General features: G+C 36.2%; 1 protein-coding gene across 3 annotated transcripts; it reads left to right on the top strand.

Annotated features, from left to right (window-relative positions):
• The first annotated feature begins 4,990 nt into the window (after nt 1-4,990).
• Nucleotides 4,991-9,416, top strand: LOC124831239 (uncharacterized). 3 transcript variants are annotated; one of them, XM_088104094.1, is made up of 10 exons: nt 4,991-5,616; nt 5,872-5,974; nt 6,081-6,206; nt 6,312-6,425; nt 6,543-6,649; nt 6,929-7,031; nt 7,116-7,846; nt 7,951-8,772; nt 8,941-9,039; nt 9,110-9,416. In XM_088104094.1, exons 1-10 carry the CDS (start codon nt 4,993-4,995, stop codon nt 9,176-9,178), a joined length of 2,898 nt encoding a protein of 965 aa, XP_087960220.1. In that variant the 5' UTR covers nt 4,991-4,992; the 3' UTR covers nt 9,179-9,416. The 3 variants fall into 3 exon arrangements, with proteins under 3 accessions (XP_087960220.1, XP_047161116.1, XP_087960219.1); XM_047305160.2 differs by having other exon boundaries at nt 6,312-6,649; nt 7,951-8,041; nt 8,168-8,772; XM_088104093.1 differs by having other exon boundaries at nt 6,312-6,649.
• The last annotated feature ends 15,978 nt before the right edge of the window (nt 9,417-25,394 follow it).

Here is a 25,394-nt window from a genome sequence, read left to right as displayed (position 1 = left end):
TGAAGAGAAATTTTTTTCAAAACTTTGTTTAATTGTGTTGTAAAGTCGTTTACATGCAACCTGCATTCGACTAAGTCTGTTACAGTTTTGAAATTCTGTTAATGCTTGAATTAAATGTTACAACGACTATATTTTTAAATTTGTTAAGCAAGAATTTATTGTGATTCGACTGCATTAATTATTCATTCAATTAACGGCATTGATTATTTCTAACTGTTATAACTGTTTTGTTATATTCGACTGCATTAGTAGTAAAGTTGATTAAAATGCGCCAGAGTTGCGAATTGCTATAAATTGACGCGAATTTGATTTCTTCAAGAAATTTTGTGATTCTAAGGATTTGATTGATTTCTTTCAGATTATTGATCTCTTGTAGAAAGTGTGAAAGCTCCAAGAATTCATCTAGAAGACTGTGGTGTTCATCTTTGATGATTGCTTGACGAGCAAGAATCTGTGTGCTCTTATTGTCTGATCAACCTGCACTTGAGGTGTCTATTTCGCGATCAGTTTCTATCAATCTTGTGAAGATTGGAGTTGCCCTGTTGTGATTACAAGAAGAGAACGTGCGGCGTTCTGGACTTTGAGGATTGTGCAAAGTGTTAAAGACTACAGGAGAGGGGACATCTTGCTGCTGTTCTTTGTTTGTATATGCCTATATTTTGATTAGAGGGTTAGAGAGGTGTTTTATATTTTTGACGTGGATGTCTCTATAAAAACCTTGTTGTAAAAACCTTGATCATTAGAGTGCATTTGCTTCCTGTGGTGGAAGGACACTGGATGTAGACTTGGCCGAACCAGTATAAAAACTCATTGTTTGATCTTTCTATCCCTACTTTGTTATATTCAGTTGACTTTGTATTTTGCTCATTCGATTATATTCCGCTTCACTACATAGTCTTTTTCCTTGCGTTTCAAGAAAGCTTTTAAAGGCATCTACTTTGCAGAAAAGATTTAAAGAAAACATTATTTTTGTGTTTCACCAATTCACCCCCCTCTTGGTATTGAAACTAAGCCATTCTATTTTCAACAGTAAAGGTTAAAGTTGACAGTGATAATGGTGACCAAATCTTCCAAAGATTTTTTTTTGTTTGAAAGCTTGTAAGGACAACTTTGTGAGTTGTAGGCCCATTATATGTTTAGATGAGTTGGTTTTGAAAGGTCAGTATAAGAGAGAGCTACTTACTACTGTTGGTAAGGACCCAAATGAGCAAATGCTACCCCTGGCGTATGCAGTAGTTGAAGTCGAGAACAAAGACACTTGGATGTGGTTTTTCCAGTTATTGGTTGAAGACCTTGGGGGTAATTAAGTGTGTGGGGGTGTGTAGGTGGATGTCTAACCAGGAAAAGGAACATGTAGTACTTATATTATTTTATACTTCATGCTTTGTAAATGATGTATGTTTGATTAATAAATTGATGTGGACAGGGGTTGGTGCCAGCTATCCAAGAACTTTTGCCTGGGGCAGAATAAAGATTTTGTATGAGACACCTCTATGCAAACTTTAGGAAAAGGTTTTCTGGTTAGATATTGAAGAATATGATGTGGAGGGTTGCCACAAGCATGTACCCCCAATCTTGGGAGAGAGAAATGTTGAATATTAGAGAAGTTAATGTAGAAGCATATAAATACCTTATAGCCATTCCACTGAGATACAATTTTTCCCTTACGTGAACATTTCAATCAGTCATGTACGGTAACCGATTTTCCTAATTTTGTGCAATAGGTATTGGTCAAGATCTTGCTTCACAACTCAAGCAGTGTTTGATACCCTTGATAACAACATCAGTGAAGCTTTCAACAGTCTTATTGTTCATGTAAGAGGAAATCCCATTTTCACCATGCTGGAGGAGATCAGACTTTATCTCATGAAACGATGGGTCACCAACAGAACCAATGTGGCATCTATGGATTTCACTATCTGCCCAAAGATAAAAAAGAGACTTCCAAATGAATCAAATTTATCAAGATATTGGATCCCAAGGTAATATTGTCATTTATGTTCATATCTAATTCTCATTTATGTTGATGTCCATTGTTCATTTATGTTTATGCGCTTTATTTCTTTCAACTGGTCTGCACGAAAGATGTTTGAGATTAGGCATATTTCAGTCATGGGGAACAAGTTCACAATGGACCTGGATAATGAACAATGTAGCTGCAGGAAGTGGATGATCAGTTGCATCCCATGTTGTCATGCAATAATGAAGTACTCAAATGTAGATCCAGAAACTTTTATACCAAGTTGGTTTAGAAGATCGACAAATGAAGAGACATATTCCTCCATCATTTATCATGTCAATGGCCACCTGTTATGGGAAAGAACAATCTTCCCTGATGTACTGTCATCATTTAAGAAAAAGTTGCTTGGAAGGCCAAAGAAAAAAAAGAAGGTTGGAGGCATGGGAGCTAACTAAGGATGGGACCCAAATGCGTGTTGGTGACCACGGAAAGAAATGTAAAATTTGTCATCAAGTGGGGCACAACAAAAATCAGTGCCCTTTACATCCAGACATCATAGAACCATCATAACTACAAACTACCCAATCTCTTGTACCATCACAGCCACCACCAAGTACCCAATCCCCTCTACCATCACAACCACCAAGTCCCCATTGTCCTCCCCAATCCCTTCTAACATCACAATCATCCCAATCCCCTTAGCCACCACAACCCACTTCACCAATGAGAAGGAACAAGTTACATGTTAGAAGAAAAGCTCCTTAGATGTCAATTTATTTACTTTCATTGTGAAAATTTGGATGTATTTTGTACTGGCATTAAACACTTTAATTATGTACTTTGATGGTGATGTATGTTTGATCAACTTTAGTTAACTACTTTGATGGTGTATATGTACTCATATTAAGCACTTACATTAAATATACTGATATTATGTTATTACGTCACAGTCTTATGTTAACACTTTTGTTACTATATTCTGGCAGGTATCCTTCATATGTATCGTAGTCATATACATTAGGGACCACATTGCACATTTTTTAACCAAATTGGGGACTTAAATGAACATTCTCAATGAAAACCATATTCTTCATTTGAACTCATTATAACAAACACCGATACATCATCCATTGCATGAACATACAAACATCAACCTAAACATTCACCTTCACATTCCCCTTAACATTACATGAACAACACATACAACCACATTGTCCACCTAATAACATCAACCTAAACAGAACCACAATATCTCAATGTTTAGCGCAATAACAACACACACAGATCCACCTAAAAAAATTATCCTTTTATGCAATTCTTTCACACAATTTTCCAAATCACGTATCCTCATCCTTTGCCTGACAATTGTACCATTTCTTTCATCAACATTTTCTTTAGAACACCACTTGAAAAAGTTACAAGATATTTGAAGATCCACCCTGTTATACACCAAATTAGGCACCAAAATTGGTTCAAAGTCAGAGAATGTATCAACACATAAATCCAATACACATAAAGTGAGAAGGGTATTCATAAAACCTTGTAATGACAACATCAAAATTGTCTGTCAGCATTCTTTGCACTTCTGGCCACTTTGATTACAACAATATCACCACAGTTGTAAATAGGGATTATCTCACCTCCCATCCAACCATCACCAATGTGAGGAATGCGAAATTCCTTTACCCCATATATTGGAATAAGAAGAATAACCTCGGGAAGAAGCCACTCTTATCTCGCTACAACCACTTTGCTCACTTTAGGGAAAAACTTGCACGAACCCTAACCCTTTCCTTTTACTTAATCACTTTAACTTTTAATATTTCCATATACATTGCCAAGTTAATTGACCTCAATGTGTCACACAATCAATAACTGGACAACTCATTACTTTTGGTCAGGGGGTACTTACACCGTTAACGTTTTTAACGTTGTAAGTAAAAAGAATCAACTTGAACCACTTTTATAAAATATGAGACAATTGTAAACATCCAAAAAAGATAGAACTACTTTGAACACTCTGACCAAACCAAAGGATCAAATAGATATTAAACCTTAATATTAAAATCAATTCATATTTAGCATTATCAACCATAGTGACAAGTAGGATGTCATAAAAAATATAAGACTAAAAAATTATATGTGCTTCCATCGAATTTATAATACACATGATCATAAAAAAAATTTATCATAAACCAAGTGAGAGAATTAGATAAAACTTATGGTATTATTAACAAGACACTCATTTTACAAACCATTTTTTCTATATTTGCTTACCTAATTTTTTCTAGTTGCACCATATAGATTATAAACACGAAAATTTTCACATATAAAAGTTTGTTTTAAAAAATAATAACGAATCTACTAATATGCAAGACTAAATTTTATTTTCATTACTATGCATTAATTTTATTATTTAATCAATTTTTCATTTGTTTATATCCGGTACATTTATGAAATACAAAACTAACTTAATTATTTAATACGTTTTAAAAAACATCATTTATATTTTTAAAATTTTAATTGCTCATTTTTCTATTTTTAAATGTTTTCATTTTTTGTTTTTTTAATTATATATAAATAAATAGTAATATTAAATATTTTAATTAAACTTAAAAACCAAAGAATTATTTTTCAAATCATTATTAAATTTATGTATATTTTTATTATTATTTTTCTTAAGTTTAACTTTAAGTTTTTTAAAAAGTACTTTACTGAAATTCAGTCTTGAGACATTAAATTGCAATTAGATTACCCTTCAAAACACAAATGAGTTCGTTGAGTCGAATTCTAGCAGTGAAAAAAACTAAACCGTAAAACCCTGGTAAATAGGAATTCAGTGTGTCTAACGTCGAGAATTAAAAAGAGAAAGGACTAAGAAAAAAAAATCGAATGCCAAGAAAGTAAATGAAGATTATAATTCATAAGAAGGATATTTTTCCCGCCAAAAGTAAACCTTTGTTCCCGCCATAATATGCCTCTCATATATCTAGCCGTGGCCAAAATTTTCCCAGATCTACTACTATCACGCCATGGACATCGACCCGAGCTCCCGGAAGCGGAAACGTGCCTCTGCGACACCCACCCAAAGCAGAGCGCAGCTTCACCGGAACCGCTCCGGTCAACTCCGGTTCGATCTTGCCCCGAGTGATGAGGAACCCCACCCAGTACTCTTTCCCTTTCATCGAACCAATAGCACGAAACCCAAGCGTGAGCACGACGAGCCTCTTCGCCTTCTGATGAAGGACCTTCGTGCCAGGCGTGTCTATTCGCCTCCGCAGTCGTCCAACTCCAGTTTGATCGAAGGCACGTTTCTCAAGTGGACTGCCGACGATTCCGATTGTACTGACATGAAACTTGCCGAGGGCCCCGATATGGGGCTTTCTAGCGAGGCTCGGAGCTTCAATCTAGGGAACGCTGAATCCTTAGAAGAGAACAGAAAATTGCAAGATTGCAAGGGAAATAACGACGGATATTGTCCAGAGAAAATTGATGGTTTGGATGGAAAAGCGTTACCAACGACTCTACCTGATTCCGAGGTATGTGTTGGTTCAACTTCAAAGGTTAACGTATGTGAAGCAGATATTACTTTCAAAGATACACCTACAACGGGGATAGATAACACGAAGAATGATTCTTCTCTTGTGAGCCAAGTTGTAAGTGCCTGCCTCTTATTTTATTTTTTTTAAGTTTCCATTGTATTTATTTACTAATATTTTTTCAGTGAACTCGTCTTATCCTAGGAGGGAGCTAGTGACTGACTTTTCTTTCTAATGGATGTTGTACATATAGCCATAGTTGGTAGCTCTAACTGTAGTCATGGCGAATTGTGAGATTAGGTTAAACGAGTTTTTGTGGGACTTGGTTAAAATTTCAGTAAATAATTCCGCTTTATAATTTTCCCTCTGCAGTTTCTCAGACCACGTTTCCAGGGAAAGCTGTTCAAGATCCCGGGTTCTGCCAATTACAGAAGGTTATGTACATTTCTTAGAGATAGCGTGAGAGAAGACTCTGGTAACTATTTTGTGCTGCTAACCCCTTATTAATGTATTTATTTAGATGATTATATATTTAAGGTATCTTTGATGAATTATTTTAATTTGCTTGGAATTTTTTGTAGGTACACCAAAATTGGGTTTTGGCCAGAAAAATGAGGGCGGTGAACAGGAGAAACAACATCCTTTGGTGTCTCAAAATCAAGAGGCTTCTAAAGAAGAACTCAAGACCGACGGTCGCACCACGCGTGGTACTAATGGGTCAAAATTGACATCTTCCAACTACTTTCTTCAATAAGAAGTGCAATTAGATTCAAAAGAAGTGACTACTCAATGTTTATTTGTGTAACCTGCAGAGGGAAAATGTTTGAGTGAAGCGAAGGTGGATCCCACTGCAGATAATGGTGTTAACGGTTTTAAAAGTGATTTACCGAATGATGGCCTTAATCAATTGTCTAGCCACACGAATGGTAATGAATGCAACGAGCCTAGTCATAACAGTGCTTGTACCTCGGAGGAGTTTGGTTTTTTGAATGAAAAATATATTCTGACAACTCCTCCTAATTCTCATATATATGGTAATTCAGAGGTTAATGCCAAACCCATGGATTTCACCAGAAGCACCCAAGGGCATGCTGCTGAACTATTTTCTTTTAAAGCTGACAAGGGGAACGATTTCCTCAAGAGTAAATCGGTAAGAATCTGTTCTTTGTTTCTAATCTTGTTTTTTTCCACCAATTCTGTGTTAGACATTTGATTACTGATCTTTGCTAAAATATAATTATGTTACCTAAACAGACCAGGTGTCGAAACCATAGGTGACGAAATTTTTTACTATATTAAGCATTGAGATAAAACTATTCATGCTGTAGTGGGTTTTCTAGAACCTTGTATGCCTGCATTTTAGTAATATTGACAAAATTGGTTATATATTTGGTGGAGATTTAAATATGATTTGTTAATGATCATGCAGGTGCCCAGACAGAACTTGCACAAGAAACTTTTCATAACCCCAGGTTCTGTGAGCTATAAAAGGTTGCTTCCATTTCTAATGAATCTTACCAAAGATGACTCTGGTAACTTCTTTGTGTCTTCAACGTCTTTAATAATATAATTTAGATATTAATTGTGGAAAATGAAGAAGCTAATTGATTTTACAGATACATCCAAATTTGATCATCAGACACATATTCAAGATGAAAAGGAAGACGTGCATCCAAAGAGGTTTCAATTTCCTTTGTCATCTCAAACTGAAGAAGCTTCTATAGTTGAACACAAGACAGACAGCAGTCCCATGCATGGTGCAGTTGAATCCAATGGAGTGGAAGACTGTGTATTAGTTTATACTTCTAATGAGTTATCTCATGTCAAGCAACCAATATTGACACCTCAAGACTTGCCTGAATTGCCAATCCAATGGGACTCGAAAGAAGGGGTATGTGAGGGTCTATCTGCTCCCTCTGTCAACGAACTTATGGAGAAAATTGTTAAAGACGATGAATGCTTGACTGCTTCAGAACTTAATCCATGTTCAATAACGGAGGTTGATTTTCACTCTGCTAAGATAGTTGCAAATGTTGCGCCAAATGAGGATCGCCAGGAATCCAGACGACACAAGAATGAGTCACCACTCAAAGATCAAATTGGACTTTTTGTCAACAGTGATGTCTCTGTTGATGAGAACGTCACAAATCACGTCCGGCTTTCAAATGATTTACCCCGATCACTATCTGAGAAGATTATCTCAGGCAAATCTGACATGGGAGGACACAGTGGTGACAAAGTTGGAAGTATGCCGAATGACATAGTTATATGTTCAACGATGCCTTCAGAAGGTAGTAATAACAATGCTAGAGAAATAAAAAATGAGTTTGAATCCAAGATCACATCGGTGAGGACCTTAAATACTTCATAAATGTATTTCCTAATAACTTGCATGAACAGCGTTATGATTATACTTTCCTCGTTAATTTAACTTATATTTTTGTGTTTAAGAAACAGGTTCTTAGACGTTGTCTGCAGTTTAATTTGTTGAAACAGGCTGGATCTTTAAACTGCAAAAGACTGTTTCCATTTTTATTGAATAGTAAGAAAGATAATTCTTGTGAATATTGCTTTATATTCTCGTGTAAGATAACTTCGTTTCCAATTTTCTTCCTGACCACGGTATTTGCGAGTGATTCAAATGGCTGTTACTTGGAACATTGTGCAGGTAATTCTGGTACTCAGCATCAAATAGGATTAAAAAATGATAGTTCAAGCCAAAAATTTCAAATTCCTGAATTTCAGTCATCTCGTGATTCATGGGAAGTGACTCAACTGCAAGATGAACAAGTTCCATCAAATGGACTCTGCAAGACCGAGAGTTCTACTGATCCATCAATTTCTGATCACGAAATAGAATTGCCTGTCATAACAAAAGAAAAAACTTCACCTCCCTTGTCCAAGTCATCAATTTTCTCCGAAATTAGAGGAACTAGTTCTTTTCTGATATCTTGTGGGAAACAACCTGAGACACACAAATGTGGTCAGAGTTTGTCTCAACTGAAAGTCGTAGGACAACTTGGAGATCCTGCAGTTGGTTTCAGAAAAGGAATTTTAAAAAGAAATCCAAGGGGATGCCGAGGACTTTGCACATGTTTGAACTGTGATTCTTTTCGTCTTCATGCAGAAAGAGCATTTGAATTTTCTAAAAATCAATTGCTAGATGCCGAAGTGGTTGCCCATGACCTTATGAAGGAACTATCTCTTCTAAGAAATATGTTAGAAAAATCAGCTGATAGTGTCAACATCAATCCTGTTTTCGATGGAAGCCAGGTTAGTGCCATAAAGATTTTGTTTCTTGTTCGTTTCACTAAGTTTTTTGGATTTAATGTAGTTTACCAATTCTAGCCCTTCTGTATATGCAAAATAACGATAATTAGTGTAGAAATATCAGGAAAAATGCTTGGCAAAATAAGGCGTTTTTACCCCTGTATCTTTTAGGTTAGAGAAGCTTGCAGGAAAGCATTTGCAGCGGAAAAAACTGCGAAGGACCGTCTTAATCAGATGCACGATGATCTCAAAACCCATAGCAGAATAACAGTAAGTGCATGTTTGCGCCCAAATTTGGTTCCTCCATTTGAAAAGTAATTTTTTTTTAACTTGGTTGCAGAGCTTGAAGGAACCAAGGGTGACGTTTGCTCTTGATGATGAAGAAAAAATCATTCCACCGGGGCGGTAATTGTCCAACCATATTGATGTTTTGAAACTGGAAGAGTGCCATAGTAAAGCTCGACGAGAAGAGAATTACTGATTTATTTTCGAAATTTCTTACTGTAAATACGAATTATTAACGTTTTAGCATGCTCTATTTCTTTTAATATATTTTTATTTATTGAACTTAAAAAGTCATCAATTTAATGATTGTAAAACTTCTACTTTCTGGTGGTTTTTATTAGTTTTAATAAAGTTGGGTTAAATATGTTGGTTTTTATTAGTTTTAATAAAGTTGGGATAAATATGTTTTTAGTCCTTAAACTATTGGCCGTTTTTGGTTTTCGTCCCTCTTTCAAAGCAAGGTATAATTTGGTCCTCATTCTTTTCGAAACGTTCGTTTTAGTCCTCAGAATTTTGGTTTTAGTTCTCATTTGTTGCTAAATGAGGACCAAATTTTTAAGCAGTGTTTAGTTTTCGAGGACTAAAACGAACGTTTCGAAAAGAATGAAGATCAAATTGTACCTTACTTTGAAAGAGGGACGAAAACCAGAAACGATCAATAGTTTAGGGACTAAAAACATATTTAATCCAATAAAGTTTCAAGTCGGGACATTAAAAAAATTAGAATTGGTAAAATAATTTAAAGTTGTCTTCAATAAAGATGAAATTAATTAATAACAAATTAGATATTATAAAATGTATACAAAAAGTTAGTCAAACAAAATAATAATAATTAAAAAAATAAAATAAAAGTAAATAAAATAAATAAAAGATTAAATAATAAAATGATAATAAAATGTTAAAATAACAATTGGCATAATCCAAAACAGCTTGCAATGTTTTCATTTTTTATTAAAGATTAATAATTATCTTTATGAATTGCTTTAGTTTATTTGTGCTTTTGCAAATATCCTTCCTAGTCTTATTTTATGATTGATCACACTTTGAAACTGAATTACTTTGTAAGCTAAGCTACAAACCTTTCTAACAAATCGATAGCTTCTAAAACTTTCACCCAAGTTTTCTCGTGTATCCAAGCACTAACAATTGGTTTCGTAGTTCATAATCCAACATCAGACATAACATCATTTACCTCCCCGGTTCGTAGTTCACAGTAATTTTAAACATTCAATGGGGATTCCGTGGATTATCCGATCGCCAGCCGCTTCCGGAGGACTAGGCTCCCGCTCTGAAGACCGGACGATCTCCTCTAGAAATGACGATGATACCGAACTCGGAGAAGCGCCGTGCCCGTCATCGCCCCTCGCCGAACTCCGCCCGACGACTCAGATGAAGATTCAATATGGACTGCAGCCATTTATTACCTGAGGGAAAAAGAATGCCAAACTTGAATGAGAGCGGAGAAAGTGAAAATGACAGCGTCCCCTCTCCCTATTTATAGAAAAACTTCTGAAACTGTCAAGCACATCAGCACCGTCGAAAACCACCACGATCAACGCTCCAGATGCGAGACTGCTTCAACTTCCGCCTCTGCGAACGTGACACGTGTATTTCCCGCCCAAATCCAAATCCGAAGAGTCGAGATCCCGAAGTCCATGAAATCCGGCCCAATCCCAGCCTACTAACCCCCGCTACCCCACGGATAGGGCAAACACCAAAGTCCTACGTACACTGCGTGTACTAGGGCTTTGGGGGCTTGTGTACCAGTTGGGATCGGGCATCTGATGACAAATTTATGAACACCGAAAAACGGCGCCAAAAACTTGTCGGCAAGAATGACCGAATCGTATCAAGTAATAAAACTCGATAAGACCAAGTATCGTTCTCCCAAAAGACTCACACCCTAGTTAGTTATATGATTTGTTGATTATTTAAGACTTGTGAACAATTGATTGTAGGTTTAAATGCAAAAGACAGTAATTAAACATGTATGCATGAATTTGATCAATGGAAAAGAGGAATACAAACACTTTAATGAATTAGATGGATGAGTATGTTGTTGGGTTATCAATTTCATCTTATCCACTCTCATATACTTTTAGGAATTCATCATTCTTTTCATCAATTGCTAATGCCACTCTCTAAATCACCTTGCAAGAAGGCCTATCCTTAATTACGAGTTCATACAATTCCTAGCATCCCTAATAATTAATTATGAAGTGCAGAAGCTTAACGACAACCAACCCTCATATTCCTATGTCTAGGCAATATGCTATTGGGAGAAATTCCCCGGATCTAGATTTCCCCGTACGTTCCCATGTCGACAAAATCAATAATCATGACATTGAATGAGTTAAACAATGCAAGCTTTAAGCAAAGAGGAAAAACCCTAACTAATGATGAAAGAAAGCATGTATCTTAAAATAAGATGTTAAAACACAAATTCCATATATGAGAGTTTCACAAGACTACATTGATTCCCCAACAACCATACAAGGTTTAGTTCACCATATTCATGGTGAAACTAGATGAACAATAATGAAAGGATGAAAGAGATAGAAAAACCCTAGAAAGAGAAGAGGAGAGTTGTCACCATCTCCCAATCCACCCCCAAGGGGTGAAAAGTGTGTTTCTGCTTCCTCCCAGCCAAAGATACAAACTCTAGGACGTCCTAAAGCTTATATACTATTCTAAAAATACAGAAAATTAGGCCCAAGCCCATAAAAGTAACAGAAAACCGGTCCAAGCCCACTTAGAATGGCACTCAGCGGTATTTTACCGTTGAGCAGTAATAGCGCATCATCCATTTTGCGCCTAGCTGCTGTTTTTGCCCCTCAGCGGTGATTTTGGCACCTGAAAAGTGCCGCTCAGCGGAACTTTTTATGTATTCTGATTGACTTTTTAGCATTCTGGTTGACTGGTTGACTTTTCTGGTTTCTGGTTGACTTTTCAGCATTCCAATCATTCGGTACTTCAATTCTTCTTTGAAATCATTCAATTACCCTACAAAATCAAGGGAATCTTGCACAAAACCATTAAATTCACCTTTAACTCTCTTATTCACAAAACTAAAGCAAAAATATGAGTTCAAGCTAGTTTCTAAGTCTTAAAGGTTGCTTTTCGTATTAATTTTAAGCATAAATATAACGATTTTTCAACCGTTATCAGCATCAAATAGACCGGACGTCCCCATTACCATAATGGTTCAACCATGCTACCCTTCTGCTCGCCCTTGGGAGGGGTCGGGCATGATAGGCCAGACGTCCATAAGTCCATGATTACGCAACCTTGCCGCTTGCCATCCGGATAAACAACTCATATGAGGCCGGCCGGTCATACCGCCAACTAACCAGATTGCCTATATGTGCCGCCCGATCGTAATACCAAACTTCGGGAGACCGACCGGCCACGTTGCTAATTAACCAGGTTTAAGGTAAGTAGTGGTTAAAAGGTATTGGGCTGAATTTGAGCCGTGATTAAGTTTTCACTAATCCCAAGCTCATAGCGAAAACTATAAATACAGATCTAGGGTGAGTGGTAGATAGGTTGCATTTACTGCACATTTATTACTGTTCTATCAAAAAACGCCATTGCTCTCAAACTGACTTTGGCATCGGAGAATCTTTCGCAGGTCTCCCACCCGCACGCAGAGAAGGGAATCGAGAAGTAAGGAGCGAGAACCGGACGTTCGAGAGACGAGAAGAGGTGGACGTGGAGGCATTGGACGACTCAGCCCCTACAACCGAACAACCGAAATAATATCCTAAGGAGAAACTGTTGAAAGTTTTGTCTAAGGTTGGTTCTGATGCACATAACTTATACCTACCCATCTATTATACAAATCCCAAACTAACATATAAGGCAACCAACAAATAATTGATTCACCACCTCCTCATTTTGATTACATAATTCACATAAAATATTGCCTACACCTTTATGTATTAAATTGTCTTTTGTTGGTACTTTATTCAGTAGAACTCTCCACACAAAATGTTGTGGATTGGGAAGAGCTTTAAAAAATTGGAAAAACATTAAATAGATCAAAAAAATTTCTTATAGACCCATTTTGCAATAATTTGTATGCAGACTTCACTTTTAACACTCCCTCTCCATTTCCTTTCCACATTCAAGTGTCTTTTCTCTCGCCATCAAATTTTTGGTTTGTTATGATATGCATTAATTCCTTTTCTTGGTTTGCACTAATCTTTCTCTCTTCCACGATAGATTTCACACCCATCTTTCATCTATCCATTCCTCCAACTACCCTATGGGTTTTTCCTACAATTTGATATGGAAAACATCCTAAGGAACCTCAAACTAAACATAATTTGTTATACCAATTGGTCTTCTCAAAATTTGTTCTTATTTGTCCCACTTTCCATTCTATTGTTATTAAACTAACTTTCAAGTTGTCCTTCCCCATAAACTATACTCATGTCTTTCCACCACCATGATACATGCTTTGCATTAATATTCTCATTTAAAATCCTCCACAATCCATACTACGCATTTAAAATCTCATTCCATAACCCATCATTTTCCACTCCTAATCTTCATTTTTTCATTTGCTAGCAAAGTTATATTGAACTATCTTTCTATCTTCTAACCCCAACCCAAAGCAAATTTGCTTGCAAGTTTTGAATAGCTTTACAAACACTTTTTGTTGCTTTGAAAAGAGATAAGTGAAATAATGGAATAACTTAGATAATTGAATTAATAAGGCAAACACGTCGAACAAAAAGAGTGTTCTTCCTCTTCATACAAATAATTTATACCTTACTTTATCTAATACCTCATCCCAGCTTTTTCCTTAGATTCCCAAAATAGGCATGCCAAGGTATTGGAAATTAGGTCCGCCAAAGAGTTCACAAGACAAAAGGAAGGTTCAATACCCAAACAACCCTTCGTTTGCACACAAGACAAAAGGAAGCACCTATATACAGATACACTCAGGATTTACTAGGTACAAGACCTAGCTGCCATTCTTATGCTCATCAATCACACACTAGCACATCAAATTTCCAGATTCATCACATATGAAAGGATATTCGATTATGATCCTAGATAATTGATTATTTCCGAGACAAAACTCAAACCAACTTGCTCATAATCGATTATAGCTAGTGATAATCAATTGTTTTTGAATCAAAAACACATCCTGGACAGAATTCAAGTGTTCAAAACACACATAAATCAATCATAAATCACGAGAAAACATACCCAATACATCGTGCATGTATTCAAACCTAACATAGCCTTTTGAACATACCCTAATACATACATTACATCACTTGAATCATCCAAAACTCATCATTATGCAGATTACAACCTAAATAAACCCAACATATTGCATATGATCATCATACGTCTGAAATTGTTTCTCCTTGCTTCATTCTGAACATTTTGTATTCTTGAATTAAGGTATTCTTTCTCGCCCTCTTTACGTCATATGTACCTTCGTGGGTCACTCTCAACACTTCCCACATCTCTTGAGCGGTCTTACAAACAGAAATCCTATAAAAGTTGTTAACGGTTAAAGCAGATGAAATAATGTTTCGAGCTTTCACATTTTGAAATCTCTTCTTATCTTCAGTAGTCCACTGAACATGAGGCTTTGGTTCTTGCATATTGTTAGTAAGAACAAAAGGGCCAAAAGCAATAGTTTCCCAAATATCAACATCAATAGACTCAATAAATATTTGCATTCTAACCATCCAGAATGCATAATTTTCACCTGTGAATAGGGGTGGTCTATTGATAGAAGCACCCTCTGCAAATGTTTGATATGATCCTGCCATTTGAATAACTATCAAATGAAGCTCTGATGCCAATTGTCAGAGCAGCTGCAGCGGAATGATTAGCGTGAAATAACAAACCAAGAGGGTTTTTAATACGAACGTGTGCCTTTTAATTTCTACACAATTAAACTTACCAAGCAAATAAAAATAACAAATAAAGTAAGGTTGAGAGAAATTTGCACAGATGATTTTATCCTGGTTCGAATTTTACTAATCCCACATCCAGTCGCTTATCTCCAATCAAGATAAACAATTCACTATTCACAAAACAATTACAAATTACAATCACAAAGAAAGAATTTGTAAAAGTTTAGAAACCACCTCTCTTGTTACCCCAAGAGATGAAAGTCACTTCCCCTATAACCTACAAGGGATGAACACCTCCTCTGAATCTTCACAAAGGATGAACACCTCCTCTGAATCTTCACAAAGGATGAACACCTCCTCTACATGCTTCACAAAGGATGATAGACTTTTAACTCAGCAACAACAACAACACTCAATCACACTCCTTGTGAAAGTTCTCGCTCTATGCCAACACACCAAGTTCTCAAAGCCACAATACAAGGGTTCAACAAAACCTAGAACACTTATCACCACACACTGTGTTAAGACTCCAGCAAGTGTACCGAATCGTATTAAGTAATAATAAATGGTAAGACCAAGTATCATTTCCCAAGAGACTCACGACCTAAACATTCATGTGGTTTCTTGATTAATTAAGACTTGTAAACAAAATCATGGTGTTTATAATGCAGAAAATAAATATGAATTCAAGTGTTGATCAATTGACTTGAAGAATGCAAAGGTGATCGGTGTATAAAATATGGAATGATTATGTTGTTGGGGTTTCCGAATTATCCTATTCACTCTCATGTATTTATGAATTCATCTTTTTCATTAATGTTAATTCCACTTTCTAATTTACCTTAAACCGATGTCTCGGTGAAGAAAGCCTACTCTTAATTACTTGATCACAATGTCGTGTATCCTCAACAATTAATTATGCATTACATTCGCACAAAAGCTTAAAGGCACCCAACCCTCCTATCCCTATGTCTAGGTAATATTGCTTTTGGGAGAATTTCCCCAGTTCTAGGTTTCCCCATATATTTCCATATCGACAACATTAGTAATCATGCAATTGAATGAGTTAAACAAAGCATGCATAGAATGTAGAGGAAAAACCTTAACAATTAATGAAGTAAAACATTTATAATATAAATCAATTCAATACATGAGAGTTTCAAAAGGATTACGTCGTTTCCCCAACAACAATGGAGGTTTAGTTCACCATAGGCATGGTGAAACTAGATGAAAATATGGAAAAGAATGAAAGATAAAACCCTAAAAGTTGAAGATCGGAGCTTCCGCATCCAAAATCCGCCTCCGAGGGATGAAATGAGTGTTTCTACGCCTCTTTCTGTCAAAAAGATACAGTCTCTATGTCGTCCAAAACCTTAAATAGTTCATAAAATTAACAGAAAACAGGTCCAAGCCCACGTCGTTGGCGCTCATGATCAGCGCCCCAAAAGGGCGCCCAACGGTGGTTGCGACACTACACTGACGCTCATTGGTGGCGCTAAGGCGTGAGACAGAAGAACTTGGCGCTTAGTGGTGGCGCTCGGCGTGAGACAAAAGAAATTGGCGCTCAGCGCCCCAAAATGACGTCCAACGATATATGCGATTCTTCTATGTGCTACTTTTCCAGCCTTTCCTGACTCTGACTCCTTGCTACTTCAACGTCTTCATCCAATTCATCTTAATTCCTGTCAAAACAAGGAAAACCAAGCATAAAACCAATAATACCACCTTCAACTCTCTTATTCTCACAACTTAAGCAAAAACATGATTTCAAGCTAGTTTCTAAGTCATAAAGGGTGTTTTTAATATCAAAATTAAGTATAAAAATAACGGTATTTCAACCATTATCACAATCCCAAACTTAAAACTTTGCTTGTCCTCAAGCAAACAAGATATAACTCAGTCTTCCACTAATCAATACAATGGTTCAACATATTCAAAAACTCTTTCTTCCAAGACAAGTAATTACTCAAATCACTCATCAAACAGAATTCAGTCAAGATGTACACATGCCTTGATTAAAATCACTCATCATGGTGTTCACATAATCACATAGTATCCAACAGATGCTATTCTCATGAATGATCAACTAACTAAGCATAGATGTAATCATGTACTCATGGAACTATTCCTCACCAGACAAAGTGTTTCACTCAATCACACAGGTGTATATAGAGGTCACTCCTTCACTCTACTTATCCCAATGTCACATAGAACAAAATTGCCTTTCATTTACCACAATCAAACATACTCACAGACAAATATCATCACAAGGACTTTCCATGGCTTGTAACGTGGCTGGGCTAAGAAGACAAATTGGTTTTTCAAGATCACAAAATCCTTGAGTTAAGAGAGTCATTCATAAATTTATCATTCAAATACAATCTCTCTTTAGACAATCCAATCTCACTCATTCCCAACTTTCCCCTTTTGGCATTGAGTTTTTCTTTCTTTGCATTCTATTTTCTTTTCTCTTTTTCATACTTACTCAATACTTTTCATTACTTTCTTTTTCAATTCTCCCAATCAACCCCAAACTCGAACCTTTATCAATACCGCACCATGATTCTCAACTTAACTCAAGCTATAGATTTTCACAAAGGATTTTTATAATCTACTTAAGGCTTAAGGTTCAAAAAGGGTAGAACACTTCGTGCTCTCTTTCATTTGGGCTAAAATCATACATTGGCTAAGAAAAGGGGTAATAAAAAATGGCCTTGATCATATGACACAAGCAAGCAAGTAGTTCAATCATAAAAACCTGGGCAAAATCATTCATGCTTTCAAAAGAATAACAATCATTCACAACAAATACTCTGGAGTTCAAAACCTCACATATAAGTTAATTCAATGTTCCACATACACCAAATACACATCCTGCTTAGCATCATAATCACAATCATAACATCATGCATCTGTTCACACAGTTTGTGAACAACCACCTGTATATCAGCATCTTGTGCAACATCTCAACATCAATCAATATCAAAGCATCATCAAGCAATACTCATCACACGCAAATCAATATCAAACCATGGCATCAAATATAAGTCTCAAACGGAGTACATCAACACCTACTCTAAAAATAGAAGCAAAATAAAGTTCACAAAAATAAAAAGAAGAGTTTAGAAAACTGGGTTGCCTCCCAGGTAGCGCTTGTTTAACGTCACGAGCCTGACCCATGAATCCTCTAGCATGCTTCAGTAGACGCGTATCTTTCTCACCAACACCCATCAGTAGGTGTGTATAAGCATAGTATCCTTCAGTAAATACTCTGTCACCTAGCATCCATCAATAGATGTTATGCCATAGCAATCTCATAACAAAATAAAACAATGTTCCAAAGTTTTAAATTACATTTCCAAAATAAACAATAACTCAAAGAAATTAATGTTTTTAAATCACTAGGGTTCCTCCCAGTAAGCGCTCTTTTAACGTCATTAGCTTGACCCAATAAAGCTCAAGTTCCATCTTTAATGTTTGTGTTCTTCTTGCTTTCATCACAACAACTCATCAATTGCTTTCGTTCCACCTTCTTGACTCTTCTTGAATATGGAGCTTCAATCTCTATCACTCTATTCTCTTTAAAATCTTTCACAACCCACAACTTGTTCTTGAATCTTACAGGTGTGCTATGTTTGAATTGTGCATCCACCAAGTCATCAGGAACCATCCTTCCTTTGTCATCTTTTTCTTCTTCCCTAACCTGTGACAAGAAACAATTTTTACCTTTGATGAACAACTTGGCAACTTTAGGGCTAGTCACTGGTGCATCCTTACATGCAACTTTATGATTAATCTTCTTCTCTTGAATCTGCTGCTCAGCTTTGAAGACATTAAAGATCACCTTTTCCTCTTGGTCTTGAAGCATTATGATCCCATCATCCACATTGATGATTACCTTTGCCGTTTTCATAAACGACCTTCGAAGAATAATTGTGATCTTCTCATCTTCCTCCATTTCCATCACCACAAAATCCACCAGAAATTTAAGTTTCTCTATACAAACCCATCCGCCATAAGAAAAGTCGCCTTTGTTGGCTTGACTTCAAGATCACCAATCCTTTCGAACAGAGATAAGGGCATCAAATTAATGCTTGACCCTAAATCAAATAAGGCTTTCCTTATATTCACTTTTCCAATGACGTAAGGAATAGTAAAACTTCCTAGATCTTTCACTTTTGGAGGAACTGGTTTCTCCAAAATAACACTGCAATCTCCCTGTTCATCCATAGTCTCCTCATCTAAATATCTCTTTTTTGTGAGGAATTGCTTCATGTGGTTCACATAAGTAGGAAATTGTTGCAGTGCTTCGGTCAAAGATATAGTAATCTCCAATTTCCTGATGATCTCCTTAAAACTCTCATATTGTCTCTCTTTATCTATTTTTTCATGCTCATATTCCTTAAAAGTGTGCTATGAGAATTTTTGAAGAGAAAGTTTTTCAAAACTTTGTTTAACTGTGTCGTATAGTCGATTACATGCAACCTGCATTCGACTAAGTCTGTTATAGTTTTGAAATTCTGTTAATGCTTGAATTAAATGTTACAATGGCTATATTTTTATGTATGTTGACCAAGCATTTATTGTGATTCGACTGCATTAATTGTACATTCAATTAACTGCATTGATTGCTACTAACTACTTTAACTGTTTTGTTATATTCGACTACATTAGTAGCAAAGTCCACTAAAATGCGTCAGAGTTGCGAATTGCTATAAAATGAATTGAATTTGAATTCTGTAAGTGGTTTTGTGATTCTAATCATTTTGATATCTTTTGCAGAAAATGTTAAACTTAAAGAAAGAGAGAAATGCTCCAAGAAAAAAGATTGAACGTGTGATTATCAATTTGTGATTTCTTGAGAAGTAAGGTTGCTGGGTTTTCAAAGATCAGAGTTGACAATCTACTGAAGATTGGGTTGATTCCCTATTGTGATTACAAGAAGAAGAGCGTGCGACGTTCTTGACTTTGAGGGGTTTCTGATAACAGTTGAAAAACTGTTATTTTATACTTAATTTTGATCTTAAAGACAACCTTTATTACTTAGAAACTAGCTTGGAATCATGTTTTTGTTTAAGTTTCGGAAATAAGAGAGTTGGATAGGTTTTATGCTTGGTTTACTTGCTTTTGTAGGTTTTAAGATGAATTGAATGAAAGAAGTGAAGTAGTTAGGAGTTGGATTCAGAAAAGGAAGAAAAAGTGCACAAAAGAAGAGTCGCAAGTACCGCTCAGTGCCACTTTTACCGCTGAGCAGCACTTTGAAGACCCACAGTCACCGCTGAGGGACAAAACTGCAGTTGAGCGTCAAATAAAAGAACCGCACTTACCGCTGAGCGCCATTTTAATGGGCCTTTGGCCATTTTTTTGTAATCTTTAGGAGTCTATATAAGGTTTTATTCGACCTAAGGTTAGTATCTTCGGACAGAGCGAAGCAAAATCACACTTTCTTCACCCCTTGGAGGAGGATTTTGGATGCTCAAGCTCCACTCTTCAAATTCTAGGGTTCAATCTTTCATTCTTTCACTATTTTTCATCTAGTTTCACCATGATTATGGTGAACTAAACCTTCATTGTTGTTAGGGAATCAATGTAATCCCCAACAACATTAATGAAGAAGATGAATTCTTGAATACATGAATGAATTGAAAACCCCTAACCACATCATCATTCCATATATTTCAATCACGTTTTGCTTCTTTTGATCCAATTGATCAATACATGCATTCATATTTACTTTTTAGTATTTGCATTTAAATCTACAAGAGTTCGTTACAAGTCTAAGATAATCAAACAATCACATAACTATTTAGGCTTGTGAGTTCTTTAGGAAACGATACTTGGTCTTACCACTTTATTATTACTTGATACGATTCAGTTACACTTGCCGAGGGTAAACAAGTTATTGGCGTTGTTGTTGGGGACTCGTGGTTTAACTATTCTATTTGTGTGATTATTGATTAACTTTGACTTGATTTTTATCTTTTTATCTTTTTGTTTATCTTTTTATCTTTTTGTTTGTTTTTTATTTTTTGATCTTTTATTTTGATATATCTTGTTATCTTTTTAGTTTATCCTTTCTATCTTTTTGTGCTAACAATTTTTTCTAGGGACTTGTTTCCTTGTGTATGCAGGGTACAATCCGGACTAGAAGCAAGAAAACTTCAGAATGTCTTCTTGAAGGATTGGACGAAAGTAGAAGGAGGAGGAGAATTCGAACTTCTAGAGAACTATTTCCTTCTCCAGAAACAGTTCTACAACCCTCACCACAAAGGTCCAACCAAAGCAGTGAGGATATGGCCGGAGAGAACAATGGTAGACGTACTCTGGCAGATTACACCAATGTTGTTGGCCCTTGTCACTTTAATAGATGATAACAGTTGAAAAATTGTTATTTTAATACTTAAATTTGACCTTAAAGACAACATTTATGACTTAGAAACTTTTTTGTTGAAGTTTTGGAAATAAGAGAGTTGGACAGGTTTTATGCTTGATTTCTTTGTTTTTGCAGATTTTAAGATGAATTGAGTGAAAGAAGTGAAGGAGGTAGGAGTTGGATTCACAAAAGGAAGAAAAAGTGCATAAATGGAAGACCCACAGTCACCGCTGAAGGGCAAAACTGCAACTGAGGGGTAGAATAGAAGTCACGCACTTACCGCTGAGCGACATTCTTATGGGCTTGGGCTTATTTTTCTGTAATATTTAGAAGTCTATATAAGGCTTTAGTCTTCCTAGGGTTAGTATCTTTGGCTGGAACGAAGCAAAAACACATTCTTTCACCCCTTGGAGGAGGATTTTGGATGCTACAACTCATTTGTCACCTTTCTAGGGTTTTATCTTTCACTCTTTCATTGCATTTCATCTAGTTTCACCATGAATATGGTGAACTAAACCTTTTGTTGTTGGGGAATCAATGTAATCCTTTTGAAACTCTCATGTATTGAATTTGTTCTTGAATATATATGCTTTCTTTCATTAATTGTTAGGGTTTTTCTCCTTTCCTTAATGTTTGCATTGTTTAACTCATTCATAGCATGATAATTGATTTTGTCGATATTGACACATACGGGGAAATCTAGAGCTGGAGAATCTCTCCCAATAGTAGTATAACTCTAGGAATAGGAATATGATGTTGGTTGCCTTTAAGCTTATGCGCTTTATAATGCATGAATAATTGCTACGGAGACAAGACATTGTAAACTAGTGATTGTGATTAGGCTTTCTTCGCCGAGACATCGGGTTTAAGGTAATTTAGAGAGTGGCATTAACATTGATGAAGAAAGATGAATTCTTGAATACATGAGAATGGATAGGATGAAATTGATAAACCCCAACAACATACTCATCATATATTTCAATTCATGTGTTTTGCTTCTTCTTTTCCATTGATCAATACATGCATTCATATTTACTTTTCAGTATTTTGCATTTAAACCTACAAGAATTTGGTCACAAGTCTTAGATAATCAACAAATCACATAACTCTCTAGGCCGTGAGTCCTTTGGGAAAACGATACTTGGTCTTACCATGTTTATTACTCGATACGATTCGGTTACACTTGCCGAGAGTTAACAATAGCATTGCTAGACCGATGCTCAATGCTGCAAACATGGAGGTGAAACCGGCGTTGATATAATTGGTGAAGAGCAACCAATTTAATGGGCTATCACATGAAAATCCATATGAAACTCTGATAACAGTTGAAAAACTGTTATTTTTGTACTTTAAATTGACTTCAATTACAACCTTTATGACTTAGAAATTAGCTTGAACTCACGATTTTGTTGAATTATTGGAAATAACAGAGTTGGACAGGTTTTATGCTTGATTCCCTTGTTTTTGCAGGTTTTTAGATGAAATTGATGAAAGAAGTAAGAAGGGATAAAGATGGAATCAGAAAAGGACACAAAAAGTGAAAAAGAAGAGAATCAGCAAGTACCGCTCAACGCCTTTTACCGCTGAGCGGCACTTTTCAGTACTCGTTGGCACCACGGAGGGGAAGAATTGGCAACGCGTTACTATCACTGAGCGACACTTTTCTGGGCTTGGGCCTACTTTTCTGTATTTTTTAGAATATTATATAAGCTTTAGGACGTTCTAGGGTTTGTATCTTTGGCTGGGACGAAGCAAAAACACACTATTTCACCCCTTGGAGGAGGATTTTGGATGCTAAGGCTCCTTTCTCAACTTTCTAGGGTTCTATCCTTCACTTTTCCATTGTATTTCATCTAGTTTCACCATGAATATGGTGAACTAAACTTAATTTGTTGTTGGGGAATCAATGTAACTCCTTAGAAACTCTCTTGTATGAAATTTGTTCTTCAAGATCATTTTTATGATACATGCTTTCTTTCATTAATAGTTAGAGTTTTTCCTCTTTGCTCAAAGCATGCATTGTTTAACTCATTCGATGTCATGATTATTGGTTTTGTCGATATGAACACATACGGGGAAATCTAGATCTGGGGAATCTCTCCCATCAGTATATTACCAACCTAGACATAGGAGTATGATAGTTGGTTGCCTTTAAGCTTCAGTTCATTATAATGCATGATTAATTGCTAGGGAGACAAGACATTGTAAACTAGTCATTTAAAGTAATTTAGACAGTGGCATTAACATTAATGAAAAGAATGATGAATTCCTAAATACAAGAGAGTGGAAAAGGATGAAATTGATAAACCCCAACAACATATTCATCCATATATTTCAATTCACGTGTTTTGTTTCTTCTTGTCCATTGATCATCACATGCATACATATTTACTTTTCAGTCTTTTGCATTTGAAACTTACAACAATTTGTTCACAAGTCTTAACTAATCAATAAATCACATAACTGTCTAGGCCGTAAGTCTCTTGGGAAACGATACTTGGTCTTACCAGGATTATTACTTGATACGATTTGGTTACACTTGCCGAGGGGTAAACAATATCTTACCACATTACACGAGATTTGCAACACAGTGGAGATCAATGGTGTGTCGGATGATGTAGTAAATCTTAGCTTGTTTCCTTTCTCATTGGGAGGCAATGCAAAGTTATGGTTGAATTCTTTTCCAGAGGACAGCTTTACTGAATGGGAAGTCGTGGTTTCAAAGTTTCTAAACAAATACTTCCCACAGTCTAAAATTAACAAAGGGAAGCAAGAGATCTCTTCTTTTAGACAAGGCATGGAGGAGACGCTAGGTCAAGCATGGGATAGATACAAGAGCTTGTTGAGAAAGACGCCCACTCATGGCTTTGATGAGGCAACAATAGTCATTCTTTTCCTTGGAGGTCTTGGTTCACAAACCAAGTTGATGCTAGATGCCTCAGCTGAAGGTAATATCAAATGCAAAACCCCAGAGGAAGCCACTAAATTGATTGATAACATGGCTACTAATGACAACGAGATGCATAATGAGAGAGGAGCTCTAATTCAACAGAAGCGAGTTCTACAATTGCAATCAAATGATGCCTTGCTTGCATAAAACAAAATCATAACTCAACAGTTGGAGAATTTGACAAAGACGCTTGCTCAGTTGCCAAAGGAGCTAAAGAGTGTTGCATAGGATCAACAACAACTTTGTGAACTGTGTGGTGGTGACCATATCAATGGTCAATGCGATTTTCCAGTGGAGGCTTTAGAAGATGTCAATTTCATGGCTAATCAATTTCCATACCGTCAAGGGAATTACAACCAAGGGTGGAAATCACACCCAAGCATGGGTCAAGGTCAGAATGGACAAGCTGGACAAGCAAGACAATTTAATAGACCACAGCAACAACCATCAATTTGGCAACAAATATCTGAATTAAATAAGAAATCAACAAAGCTTGAAGAAACTCTTCAACAATTTATTCAGGTGACCATCTTCAACCATAACAGTACTGAAGCTGCAATTAGAAATATGGAGATCCAGATTGGCCAAATGGCTAAGGATTTAAAGGAGAAGCCTGAGAAAAATTTTGGGGCTAATACTGAGGTTAACCCTAAGGAAGAGTGCAAAGTTATTGTAAGTGCAAATGATAAGAGGGTGGATGATGGAAAAAAGAGAGTTGAGTTAGTAATAAAACAAGAAAAAGAAGAGAGAAAAGAGAGAGTTGTGAGAAAAGAAGAGAAAATAGGTGAGGATGAGAGAAAAGAGAAAGACAAGAAGAGGGGAGAGAAAAAGATAGAGAAAAGTGATAAAGTTCTTCCATACCCTAAGGGGAGTGAAAAGCTTGAAAAAGAGAGACAATATGGGCGCTTTAAAGATATCTTCAGGCGATTGGAGATTTCAATACCTGTGAATGAAGCATTGTAGTAAATTCCAGCTTATGCAAAGCACATGAAGCAAATCTCCATAAAGAAGAAATTTCTAGATGAAAAGGGAGATTGCAATGTTATTGAGAAGAAACCACTTCCTCCAAAAGTGAAGGATCCAGGAAGCTTTACTAATCCTTGCGTCATTGATAACAGTTGAAAAACTGTTA

This window comes from Vigna umbellata, chromosome 1 (assembly GCF_029865625.1).
Source record: "Vigna umbellata cultivar VRB3 chromosome 1, Vumbellata_1.0, whole genome shotgun sequence".
NCBI lineage: Eukaryota > Viridiplantae > Streptophyta > Magnoliopsida > Fabales > Fabaceae > Vigna > Vigna umbellata.
This window is presented reverse-complemented; position numbering and strand designations above follow the sequence as displayed.